The sequence below is a fragment of the Carassius carassius genome, chromosome 37 (genome assembly GCF_963082965.1).
Source record: "Carassius carassius chromosome 37, fCarCar2.1, whole genome shotgun sequence".
NCBI lineage: Eukaryota > Metazoa > Chordata > Actinopteri > Cypriniformes > Cyprinidae > Carassius > Carassius carassius.
In genome coordinates, this window is record NC_081791.1 from 17,538,206 (window position 1) to 17,551,755 (window position 13,550).

Below are 13,550 nucleotides of genomic sequence, written 5' to 3' on the forward strand. Positions count from 1 at the left end.
AAAAAATAACAAATCTGAGAAAAAAAGGATAACAGTAAAACAAAACAAAAAACATATAAACAACAAAATAAAAATTCCTTATTCTTCAATAAGAAAAAAAAATCGATTTACAAGTACTAAAGTTTTTGTCATAAGTAGGCTAACAAATAACCAAAACATTTGCCACAGCAATTAATGCGGGACAAATTCAATATCACCAATGGCTATTACAGGGTTGTTTTTAGTTCCATCAGAAAATATTGTTAGAGTAACTAAATTACATTAGCAATGGTCATACAGGTCAACTTGCAGCATGTGTAACTTAGTCCACGATATACGTGAAGAACAAATGACGAATCATTTTTACTGAGGTAACATTAGGCTACTGTCTCAATTACGTTTCAAATTGCCATAATGGGCGTGCTAATGTTGTTTTCCTCAGCGTCTCAGCATAATGACAGAGAAACGGGTTCCTATAATGCATTTCTAATGTTAGCATACGTCCATGTGAGCTAACGTTATGTTACTTTGCACAAACATGCATAACAACTTCGACTGTCATGAATATATGAAATGTCCATTGACATCAAGTACAAGTTAGCCAAGCATAGATGAATCTTACCTGTCCAGGAGAAAATTAGCAACGTTGGCGTCTGTGTTCAAATTCTTCTCCGTTTTCAGCCGTCTCCATCTTTCAAAAGCATCTCCAATACAAATTCTGGTTTTATGACGGACTTTGTCACAACGAATTTCGGAATTATAACGAGGTCTTTTTGATTTAGTAAGATTAGACATTTCTATCCGACTGGAGTTAGGGTAGGTTACAGCAAAGCTGGCAACATGGATCCCGAACACTACTGACTTCCTTTAATGGACTTTTAAGAATAATTTGTTTGGTAATCCTAAACCCGTCAAACTCAATACATTGATTTAGATTTCTTCACAGGAATAATAAAATTAACGTACTCACAGTCTGATAAACAGCAGATCTAGAGTCATTTCATGAACCACAATAAACTCAGCAAGGACCTTGAAAATGACATCAGTTGGCACATTTAAAGTGCAAACAATTTCATACAAAGCTCATGCATGTTACTTTGAGGATACAGACAATACAAAATCTGAAGAATTACAGTTTTGAAAAAATTACAGATTGATTGGAAAGGAAATTACACACAATAAAAATATTTGCCATGATATTTGTTATGATTTTTTCTTTGTTTTCTTCACAGATTAAAGGAGCATTGCGGTTCTAAAATTTCTAACCGTTACTGACACCAGTGGCCATTAGAGGAACTGCAGCCAGTCTCATGCTCGTTCTCAGTGCACACGCTCTTTTTTTTTTTTTACTTACGAGGAGTGTCCGTGGGTGTCTGCAGGGCCGCTGCTGGCCAAATGGGTGCCCTAAGCAGGATTGTATTGTTGTGCCCCCCTTCCTCAAATATGATGATGAAAAAAACACCTACTATAGGGGTGAAAAAATAACTTTAATCAAATAAAAAACGAAATGAATAAATTGTATTATTTTCAAATTACAATTGTAGCTCTTGACATTTACCTATGGCTATAACTTTATTATGACTCTAATTTATTTTATAGTCTCAAGCATTAAGAAATCATGCAAAAGGAAATTAAGCAGTTTTACTATGATAAAACCATGGTTTATTTTTGTAAGGGTTGTGATATGCACGTTTTTTGTTGAAGAAATTATAAAGGCTATGTCATCTATAGCAAAAAGGTGGCCAAAAATGAAAGATTAAGTGACTATTTGAATTAAATGTATGGTCAGTAGCCTAAACAAGGATTTGATTCTCCTGTACGTGTAACAGCAGCAATTACATGGCATCTGGCTCCCTTTGTAGGCATTTGTAATAAAGTACATAAATTGTTTATTTTGTATTTGCCTACATTATGTATTTTAACAGTTTTATTATTAACCAATCATTATTGCCTCATTGTTTTTTTATATAACGCATTTTAAGTCATTTTAACGGCTATTGATGGCTTAGCTCTTTTTTTATAGCAACAACAACATCAAAACAATATTACAGTATATTAATACTTTGTAAATTATTATTTGAAGTAACAAAACCATGGTTAATCTGCAGTTACCATGGCAACAAGAACGATGATTTGTGGTGTTATTGTTAAAACCATGGGTAATTTTCGTAAAAAAAAAAAAAACGTTCACAGGAATGTGCCTGAAAGTGATAAATGGGCCTATTTTTTACCTAAATGATTTATAATTTATTTTAATATATATTAAAAATGTATAAGGTGTGCATTGTAGCTGACACCTAAATGAACACATTACAATTGTTTTATGACTGCAAGTCTTTCTCCTCAAATGCTACAGAGTTTTAAATTTGCGTTTGAGCCCATGTGAAAAAGTAGCATAATTTACATATGATTTACAGTTTATTTTAATAAATATCCAACATTCAATTCAATTGTGCTTTATAGCTGTCACCTAGATGAACAATTACAGTTGTTTTTATGAATGTAAGTCATTCTCCTCAAATGCTACTGACGTTAGAAAAGTGTATACCAATATCGCATGTAAATTTAGAGACAAATTTAGAGTCCCTAAATTTGAGACTCTGGAACATCTAACACCAAGCCAACTTTTTTTTTTTATTATTGTTTTACTTTCTTTAGTTTTCTTTTCTCTGCGCCTGATTGCTGATGTCCTTTACCCGGACATAGATGTTCATCCATCAATTATGAACATTCAGCCGAAAACATGAGGTGCAAGCGGTCGCGAGCACGGATGGGAGAATGGCGGAAGGTTTTTTTTTTTTTAGCAACTGGGATGGTGCCCCCTCTGGGAGTTGGTGCCCTACGCAGACTGCGTACTCTGCGTGTAGGGTGCGACGGCACTGGGTGTCTGAATTGTGCTGGAGGCTGGTCGCTTCTTTCCATCCGCAGAGTCCATTTGAAAACACTATTGCCGCTGCTTACTATAATGGCTGGCGTGCCGTACGGTTGTAAGCCCAAGTAGACAAGAACACGTATGACGTCACATTTTGTGAATTTTCGCGCCAATTCGGGCCCGACTCCTCCACACACAATTGAGCCTACAGGCTGATAGAGGCAACCGTGGTGGACAGTCGAGGTGTCATTCTTTTTTTTACATCATGGTTGGCTCATACATGTACAAATGAAAACTCTATTTTAAAGATTTTTTTTAAGTAAAAACCTCCACATAGCTCCTTTAATAGATTAGGGTTTAGAAGAACATAACATTTTCTGTATGTGCGTGTGTTATACACAATAAATATTTAAATTATTTAGATTATTAATAAATATTAGATTAGGAATAAATAAAGAGGAAGACCATTTTTTTTGTTTGGCTTTTTTTTAAATGTTTTTTCAAGTCAAGTAGTGTTGAAAGAGATGAGTTTTCAGCTGTCGCTTGAACATTGTTCCAGATAGGGGTGGGAAGATCATTCCCCCAGCCAGGAATGGTGAAAGAGAATGTTCGGGAAAGTGATTTTGAGCTTCTCTGTGATGGTACCACGAGGCGTCGTTCACTAGCGGATCTCAGACATTTGGAGGGGATGTAGATTCGTAAGAGAGAGTGGAAGTAGGCAGGTGCTGAGCCTGTGGCTGGTCTATATGCATTATGCAATGTTTTGAACTTGATGTAAGTCGTAACCGGTAGCCAATGCAAGGAGATAAGCTACCAGTGGATCAACTGGTTGAAATGAGAGATAGAGCTGTGTGTCATCAGTGAAAGTGACGTGACATTCAGCCAAGTATGGTAAACCATACTCAGAATTCGTGCTCTGCATTTAACCCATCCAAAGTGCACACACACAGAGCAGTGAACACACACACACACTGTGAACACACACCCGGAGCAGTGGGCAGCCATTTATGCTGCGGCGCCCAGGGAGCAGTTGGGGGTTCGATGCCTTGCTCAAGGGCACCTAAGTCGTTGTATTGAGGGTGGAGAGAGCACTGTACATGCACTCCCCCCACCCACAATTCCTGCCGGCCCGGGACTTGAACTCACAACCCTTCGACTGCAAGTCCGACTCTCTAACCATTAGGCCACGACTTCCCCAAAAGATGCTGCAAAGAAAGAAGAGGGCTCGTCCAGGATTTGAACCCGGGACCTCTCGCACCCTAAGCAAGAATCATACCCCTAGACCAACAAGCCACAGGTTAACAATGATAGGATCAGCATAACAATGATAGGAGAAACCATGTGCCTGTATAATGGGTCCCAGTGATGTAGTGTATATGGAGAAGAAAAGGGGTCCAAGGAACCCCAATGACCAGTTGATGTGCTTAGGATACCTCCCCTCCCCAGACCACCCTGAAAGACCTACCAGTGAGATTCAAGCGAAGTGGATTCCCTGTGATGCCCAGTGATGAGAGAGTGGACGCAGCAGATAGATCCAGCAGAATAAGAACTGATGACTTGGAATCAGCTTTTGTAATCCAGCGGGCTTCCATGACAGTAGTGCAGTCTCAGTCGAATGGCTAGTCCTGAAACCTGACAGGTTAGCGTCCAGTTAGTTGTTATGTGAAAGAAACAATGATACCTGGTTGAAAACAACTAATTTGAGGATTTTTGCTATGAATGGAAGGAGGACAGGTCTGTAGTTATCTGAAAATGAAGTGTTTAATGTAGGTTTTTTGAGCAGTGGGGTTACCCGAGCCTGCTTGAATGCAGTGGTGAAGGTGCCTGTGAGGATGATGTGTGTGAGTGCTGGTAAATGTGTAGGAGAGATTGCTTGGAGGAGGTGTAAGGGGGTTGGGTCTAGAGAGGCTTTGTTGTAGGATGACTGGAGAGGAGAAATTTAGATACTTCTGCAACAGTGAGGGGACAAAAGGAGAAGATGGGAGTTTAAGCAGTGGGTGTGGTAGGTTTGAGGTCCTGTGTGTGTGGGGTTGAGAATTGACTACTGGTTGTTCTAGTTTTGTCTGTGAAGAATGTGGCGAAATCATCAGCTGTTATAGAAGTGGTGTGAGGAGGTGGAGGGGGACATAAGAGAGAATTAAATGTTTAAAAGAGATTACATGTGTCTGGAGCGCTGTTGATCTTGTTGTTGAAATACAGTATGAAGATTTGGCATTATGGACTTCAGCAGAGTCTGACGGATCTTTGATTTGAGCCATTTTCTCTTTGCTGCCCTGAGTTTGGTCCAATGCTCATGAAGAACATTGGATAACGTGGGGCAGCCAATGCTGGAGGAGAGGTTACAGTAGAGACATCATTAAGTTTCAGTTGCTGTATTCACATCCACAGTTGAGAAATGGGTAGGTGAGGGACGAGAGCAGGATACTACAGAGGAAAGATGGGAGGGTGAAAGGGAGTGTATTTTTTGTCTAAATGTAACCGGTATAGGGGTTGGTGGCACACAGGTAGCAAAATGTAGTTTAAATGTAATAAAGAAATGGTTAGAGATACATAGGGGTTCTAAAAATTGTCATCTGTTTTGCTTCTGTAAATTAAGTCAAGTTGGTTGCCTGATTTGTGTTTGCTTGTAGTGGTAAAGTGTTTGAGATCAAATGAAGCAAGGAGTGAATGGAAGTCTATAGCATATGGTTTGTCCAGATGAATGTTGAAGTCGCCAAAGACTAAAAGGGGACTGCCATCCTCCAGAAATGAGCACAGCAGTCCATTCAGCTCCGGAAGGTTGCCTAGAATTTACCCAGGGCAGTAAATTACCACAACCTGGAGTTTTATAGGAGCTGTTATAGTAATTGCATGAGATTCAAATGAGTTATAATTGCATAGGGGAGAGTGGGTTAGGCATTTCCAATTGTTTGAAATGAGCAGACCAGTGCCCCCACCCCGCCAAACCTGAGGTGGGATGTGAGTGAATGAGAAATGTAAGATGTTAAAGATTTATCCTAAATATGCTTTGTTTATACATAAAACCCTCTTCGGCATCTGCATAAAACTGGAACATTTATGACGAGATATAATTTCCTCGAGCTCCCGCAGAGGTCACTCTGTCAGTTTATTCGCTGCTCTGCGGCTTTTATTTTGAAGTGCGGTGCAGTGATCGGCCATCTTGCGCGTTTCCACGGCTGCTGCTTGCGCAGGCTGTGAGATCTGAAGCGTGTTGAGCTCCATCATCCCACAAGCGAAGCGAGGGAAAAAGTTACGAGCTTCTCTTGTCTTGAATCCCACCACTGACAAGCATGTCAGGAGACGACGACCAGCAAGAGCACACCATCGCTGATGACTTGGTGGTCACCAAGTACAAGATGGGGGCCGACATAGCGAACCGTAAGATTGATTCTGGAGCTTTATGCGTGATAACGGGTTGATTTTAGCGCTCGGCCATGTGTCTGCGAGCTGTAGTGAGATAGACATCGAGGCCAGTCATTTCTAGTTTTTTTTGACTTGACTTAACTTGAAATCGTACGGACAAGTATCGCCAGCCGATGTTTTGTAATCTTAAAAGCGGTATTTATGTTTATAAATATTCGGCTAGCAGATTAGCCAGTTAGCTGTAGTTGTAACGTACCGATTTAAAGTGATTGTTCACCACAAAAGTTAAATTCTGTCATTATTTACTCACCGTGATGTTACTCTAAACCTACATGACTATGAACCACAATAAAACATGTTTGACGCAATGTAAGTGACTGACAGTCTCTGAGTCACCATTCACTTTGATTGCATCTTGTTCCTTACAATGAGAGTGAATGGCGACTGACCCTGTCATTCTGCCTAACGTCTCCTGTTGCATTCCAGTCTATATATATATATATATATATATATATATATATATATATATATATAAGTAGGTATTATACTGCAGTAATATAAGAAAAAAAAAGGCATCCAGTAGATTTATTGGCAGGTTCTGACTGAGAAAGTTTTAGCTACTGTCAGCTACCGAAATCTTCTATTTCTTTATTTTATTTAGAAGTGCTTACCGATTTGATGTGAATTGATCTTCTTCATACCGGGTCCTGTCACATATTGCTTTAGTGAGAGCTTCAAAATCCTTTGGGTATGAGAATTGGTTGTTTAATGTGAAATCGTTCTCTTTCAGAGGCTTTGAAGGTGGTCATCGAAGCAGCCAAGCCTGGTGTGTCTGTTCTCAGCCTGTGCCAGAAAGGAGACGCTTTCATCACTGCCGAAACAGGCAAGGTCTTCAAGAAAGAGAAAGAGATCAAGAAAGGTAAGAATGCTTCTGAAAAGAGCTAAATAATATTCATTACAATCTTGAATCAGTGATTTCAAAAGTGACCTTAATCAGTGATTTTAAATGCTGTGTTTTTTTTATTAAAAAATTTAAAAAAAATTTAGATGTATTTATTAAAAAAAAAAAATATTTAAAAAAATATAAATATATAATATTCCTTAAAATCCAATGTTTTGTTTTTTGTCACTTATTCCTGTGATGGCAAAACTGAATTTTCAGCATCCATTCCTTATGCATAGTTATTTCAAATTGTAATATTTTACAGTATTACTGTATTTATGATCAAATAAATGCAGCCTTGCTGAGCATAAGAAGCCATTGAACATTGATTCCAAACTTATAACAAAGTACTCTATATGAAAAAGTAGATAAATGTTTTATTCTTGTGTGACAGGGATTGCCTTTCCCACCTGTGTGTCCGTGAACAACTGTGTGTGCCACTTCTCACCGCTGAAGAGCGATCCAGACTACACAATCAAAGACGGTGACTTGGTTAAAATGTGAGTATTATTTCTGTTCGACATATAAATGTATGCATGCACATTTCTTCATTATTACATTGTTTTTTCACAGTGATCTTGGAGTGCATGTGGATGGCTTCATCTCCAACATTGCCCATAGCTTTGTGGTTGGCGCATCCAAGGTATGTCTCCTGTTTTGAATGCCACAGAACTCATTTTTCATTCTGTGAGAAGTGCACTTAATTTTGCTGTTCTTTTAGGATGCTCCTGTGACAGGACGGAAAGCGGATGTGATCAAAGCTGCCCACTTGTGTGCAGAAGCTGCTCTCCGGCTGGTTAAACCTGGGAATCAGGTTAGTTAGAATCAATCTGGTCTTGTATTTAACTGCTAATAACATCCTCACGAATAAAACTTTTTTTTTTTAAAGTCACGATCATTTTCTAATATAAAATGGATAATTCCCTTTGTGGAGACCAACTTTAAATCTTGGTCTACACGTAAGGGACAGTATCTTCAGAAGAATGCTACTTAATAAATTGGAAAATATATAAAAAATAATGTTAGTTTAGTGTTATTATGTATGTGCTATTATAGCTATTATATGAAAAAATAGTTTTAGTAATAATTTTTTGTCATTAGTTTTTAAGTTTTTTATTTCTATTTTTCTTGAATAAAATGATTTTTAGTCATTAACAATGATTTAAATGTGGTTCACAAAGAGTTTCAGGAAGTTACTATGGATCAGCCACCTGTTTTTCTGCTTTTCTCAGAACACTCAGGTCACAGAGGCCTGGAACAAGATTGCCCAATCATTCAAATGCATGGCCATCGAAGGTGAGCTGACCGAAACCTGAACTCTTCTCTGTTGAAGCATCATAGCATGGTTTTAAAGCTCCTTCTGTCTCTACACAGGCATGCTGTCTCATCAGTTAAAGCAGCATGTCATTGATGGAGAGAAGACCATCATTCAGAACCCTAGCGACCAGCAAAGGTAAGGATAATGAAGCGCTAGATTGTTTTTGAAAATGATTGAGCGTTCCTCTATGTTTAATGCTTTCTGTCCTTGTCTGCTCTAAGGAAGGATCATGAGAAGGCAGAATTTGAAGTGCATGAGGTGTACGCTGTGGACGTGCTCATTAGCACCGGAGAGGGAAAGGTTAAGACTCATCTCAGCATCACCTGGTCTCTTGATGTCTGCTGTTAACATGTGACAGATAGCTGATCACAGCGCTCTCTCTCTTCCTGCAGGCTAGAGACTCTGGACAGAGGACCACTGTTTACAAGCGAGACCCCAGCAAGCAGTATGGACTGAAGATGAAGACCTCCAGGGTGTTCTTCAGTGAGGTCGAGCGGCGATTTGATACCATGCCATTCACTCTGAGGTAATCTGTTTTATGTTCAATGAGGTTTGATATTTTTATTATCACTAGATGAAAGTTAGTTAAACTTTCATTTAAAGAAGGGCAGCCACTCTTCAAACTAAAATGAAGAAATCCATTATTATAGGGGAGGTAAGCTGTTAATGAAACTTGCCTACTGTTACTGTCACTTTTGATCAATTTAATGCATCCTTGCTGAATAAAAGTATTAATTTCCTTCAACAACAACAAAATCCTACTGGCCCTTTTTGAATGCTAATGTGTAAATGATATAAATGCTTTATATAAATATATAAACATTAAATTGACAATGTATTCAAGCTATATGTTTGTGCATTTCCCTCCCAAATAAATGTATGACTTTGAAGTTACTAGTATCTCAAATGAAAGTGCATGGGAAAAAACATACTCTTCACCTCTGTTGCTCATCACATTTCTTGGTGTCTCTCTCCTTGTCTTTGTGTGGTCTGGTGTCTGTGCGCTCAGGGCATTTGAGGATGAGAGTAAAGCTCGACTAGGAGTGGTCGAGTGTGCCAAACATGAGCTGCTTCAGCCCTTCAGTGTCCTGCATGAGAAGGAAGGTGAGGCATTAGAACTACAGTCATAAAATTTCACTTTTATATTTACATTTACATTTATTCATTTAGCTGACGCTTTTATATATATATATATTTGCTATATATGTCAGAGGTCGCACGCCTCTGGAACAACTAGGGGTTAAGTGTCTTGGACACACTGGCGGTTCACAGTGGATTCGAACCCGGGTCTCCCACACCACAGGCATGCGTCTTATCCACTGCGCTAACACCACCCCTTTTATATGTTAAACCTTCAGCCAAGCATTAAGATGAAAAGGTTAAACCTTTGCAACTAATCATAAAATGAAAAGTAATTTCCTTTCACACTGGAGTGAAGTGCGTCCAGCACATCTGCCACATGACCAGGTCAAAGACTGTTCTTATTTTTGAAGTTTGGTGCCATCAGCAAAGTCTCGAGAGTCACATTGTCAAACCATCTGTCTCTTCTCCATCTTCTTTTCTTTCAAGGTGAATATGTAGCACAGTTTAAATTCACAGTGCTGCTCATGGCAAACGGCCCTCTGCGTATCACCACTGGACTGTTTGATCCAGAGCTTTACAAGTCTGAGCATGAAGTACAAGACCCAGAGCTCAAGGTAAGACAGTCAGGGCTTCTGGAGACACATACAGGGAACTGGTATGGAAGCTACATTAGAGGTTTAATAATGAATGAATTAAAAGTTAATATTTACAGAATTGGTAGAGTTATTACTAAAATAATTTTTGCATTTTTTTTATTCTGCTGTTTAAATACTAGTTGAACATTTTATTTTATATATGTAAATATTTTAATAATAGGTATCGGTAGAAGGATCCCAAGTATGAATAATTGTCAAAGTATGAAAAGTATTTTCAAAATAAAATGTTAATAAAACATTGTTGTCAAAATTATATTGAAATTAACTTCTTGGGCTGGGTAAAAGTATTGCTTTCTTAACTTTACATGATTTAAATTTTAATGAAACCGAAGTTAAACAATCGTGTTTCAGCTGCAGAAAGATGTCAGTATAACAGCTTGTAAACAATGTCACGTAACGTCACATTTACTTCAGAAAAAAAAGTCTATTTATTGACCATAAACTTATTTGTCAGCAACAAAACTTTACTCTAAAGAGAAGTATTTAGCTAAATATATGCACCATATAGCATATTCATTATATTTTTTAATACTCTTCAATGTTTAATTTATTATAACTTCATTTAATGTAAAGTTTATATACAAATCAGTTAATTTTAACATTCAATATATAGTAATGTAATGTAGTACCAACTAACTCTCATGTATATTTTAGAGTTCGTTTGTTTTTTAATTTGCAATGTTGTACATGATAAATATACCCAAAATTATCTAAATCAAAACTTAATTTAATCATTTGTGTCAATACCTACCCCTAATGTTGTCTATAATTCAATATCATTCATTATTAATTAATTTTTATTATTTTTTACATTTACTTTAGTAAGTGAACATGGGACAAATATATAGGGGTCATTAGCAAAAAAATCTTACTCTGGGTAATGGAATTCTCCAGTTGATTTTTACATTCAAGATTTACTGGCAATGTGTTTTATTTGCAGACATTACTGCAAAGCTCAGCCAGCCGCAAGGCACAGAAGAAGAAGAAAAAGAAGGTTTGCTCTGTCAGCATCCACTTTCCCTATTTCTAATGGCACTTTGTTGTGAATATGAAACCATATTTGCATAATTTGTCTTTTCCCAGGCATCCAAAAATGTGGAGAGTGCCACAGGACAACCAGTGGAGGCTGAGAGTGAAGCTGCTGCATAGACTCCCACTGCCAACCAAGCTGACTGACAGAGCCTCTGCACAGCCCAAAGAACAGAACCGTTAAAGCTAATTATGACCTGCCCCAATGAGAGCCTTCTGTCTTTTTGAATACCTCCTCATTAGTTACATAAGACTGCTACAGTGTTTGTGCAGTTTATTTACATTTGGTTGTCTCTGAATGCGGCTGGGAGTGTACGGATGAGCAGGTAGATACTGTCCAACTGTGTTGACAGGAGGCGAGTGCTGGGTTTCTTTTGACCCTCTCTGTCACTGTACAAACCATCATGAAAAATAAAAGTCTAACGGTGGCACTCTTTAGGCAGTTTTGCTACAAAGTGCCATTCGTGTCCATGCAAACGAGTTCCCTGTTCGAGGTCTGTTAAAGGTTGAGTTTTTGTCAGTTGGGAAATGATCATAATTTGTATTGATGACCTGTAATGAGTCTTTGGAGCGGTAACTGCCTCACTTCACCTTAAATATAGCAAACCATCTACACTGGAAGCACTGTTAATCAATTTGGTAAGCTTTGATTTGTTAGATGACATTCAGCATTCGTTTTCTAGTGTTTCCAGAATTATTAAAATGCTTTTCCAGAGTCTGTTTCGATGTAGATGTTCCCCTCAGCTTATTGGCCTGACCTCTGAAACCATCGTTTACTGACTAAACTGACGAAATGATCCTGCCATTTTATAAACGTACCTCTAATAAATTTAATTAGCCATTTGTTGGATCAGAGCCTGGTTTGTTTCAGCTCAAACACTCAAGTATCACAAAATGTATTAATCTATCAGAATGCAGCAGTCATATGGTGTACAGAAAAAAATTATGAGTTTATGAGAAAAAAAAATGTCAAACCCAGTGTCATCTGTAAACCAATTACATATGTATAAGGAGATAATTTAACTGTTAAGCAAGGCAATTTAACAGGAATGATGGAGTTATTTCCTGTCTTTGGTTGGGCTAGTAGATTGTCCACAAGTTTAGTTCATATTAACTATAAAAAATAGTCTACTAAGTTTGACGACTAGAAAGTGTTGAAATACTTATAAAGACATAACCCTAACTGATTTTTGTGTTCCAAGTGCCCAAATACTTCTTGAAAAGCCTTTACTGAATGTTGTTGGTAATGTGTTGTTGGTCCAAACCACGGTTTTGGTCAAATCAGCAAAAAAAGAGAAACGTACCTTTTCAGGATAGTGTATTTTAAAAAATAATTTTGTAAAATCCAAATAGGCTTTAGGGATATTTATTGGAAAGGATTTAAACAATATTTTACATACTTGTTCAATTAACAGTTATTGCACATGCAATGTCTGCATGCGATTAAGGTCACAGTTATAATAACTTGCTACGTTAAAGACCTTTCTATTGACTCTTTAAAAAAACATTAGAAGAAAGATGTCCGCTCAGGGCTCCTATTCACCTGTGTGAACATGCCATATATAAACCTGCTGCAGGGAGGGAGGCACGAGGACCGCAGATGTGACCAGGGCAATAAACAGCCTTGTCTGTGATGTCAGACGCAGGTGGGAAGGACAGCTGTTCATCCTTGCAGTGGCAAACCACACATGCACAAGACTTCTCACAGAAAGAAGAGGCTAATCTGGAGTAGTCCATGAGGATGAGCAGCAGCTGTTGACACACAGGACACTCTGTTCAGGGACTCATTATTCCACTTCTGTTCGCCAAATGCCTGTGAATTTTACATTTATACGATACTTTATTAACACAAGTTAAGAAAAGAAACAGGTAAATGTGAGAGGAGCCATACTTGTCCGTTAAATTGGACATAATGAAATGACATAATTTTTTGTTTTAAATATCTGTTGCTTTTTTTCTACTGTTACAGAATACACAGTGTGTCATCTATGTGAAATTCAAAAATATAAATCGCATGGTAAAACACCCTATAAGTTCTAAAACATATTAATTAAACCCATTGGTTTATTTTATTAATTATAAATCGAAATATAACTAATAATAGTATATAATTAATTATAGGTTTATATTTAAAATTATATTTTAACTGTAACGTTACCTATTATTTCAGGCCATGTACCGTAAACACTGCTTAAGCATCACATAAATAAGCTCAACGATCAGTCAAAGGCACATCATGAACACACTGAAAAATCCTGACCACTGTATAAATTTGATAAAATTATTGACAGGTGTAGCACGCGTTTC

General features: G+C 37.8%; 1 protein-coding gene and 1 non-coding gene across 2 annotated transcripts; one reads left to right on the forward strand and one right to left on the reverse strand.

Moving 5' to 3' along the window:
* Positions 1-4,072: 4,072 nt before the first annotated feature.
* trnap-agg (transfer RNA proline (anticodon AGG)) lies at positions 4,073-4,144 on the reverse strand. The gene has a single exon. It is a non-coding gene; the product is annotated as a tRNA-Pro (tRNA).
* A 1,838-nt stretch (positions 4,145-5,982) lies between these two features.
* Positions 5,983-12,090, forward strand: LOC132118218 (proliferation-associated protein 2G4-like). The gene is made up of 13 exons (XM_059527893.1): positions 5,983-6,229; positions 7,005-7,133; positions 7,552-7,657; positions 7,731-7,800; positions 7,879-7,971; positions 8,390-8,453; positions 8,532-8,610; positions 8,697-8,775; positions 8,868-9,001; positions 9,485-9,579; positions 10,045-10,172; positions 11,155-11,208; positions 11,298-12,090. Exons 1-13 carry the CDS (start codon positions 6,142-6,144, stop codon positions 11,361-11,363), a joined length of 1,185 nt encoding a protein of 394 aa, XP_059383876.1. The 5' UTR covers positions 5,983-6,141; the 3' UTR covers positions 11,364-12,090.
* Positions 12,091-13,550: the final 1,460 nt, after the last annotated feature.

Excerpts from the sequence above, each read along its gene's own strand:
- LOC132118218 (XM_059527893.1), top strand. The coding sequence starts at position 6,142 with ATGTCAGGAGACGACGACCAGCAAGAGCACACCATCGCTGATGACTTG. Across the intron at positions 7,801-7,878 it reads TTGTGGTTGGCGCATCCAAG|GATGCTCCTGTGACAGGACG; the intron begins GTATGTCTCCTG and ends CTGTTCTTTTAG. Across the intron at positions 8,611-8,696 it reads AACCCTAGCGACCAGCAAAG|GAAGGATCATGAGAAGGCAG; the intron begins GTAAGGATAATG and ends GTCTGCTCTAAG.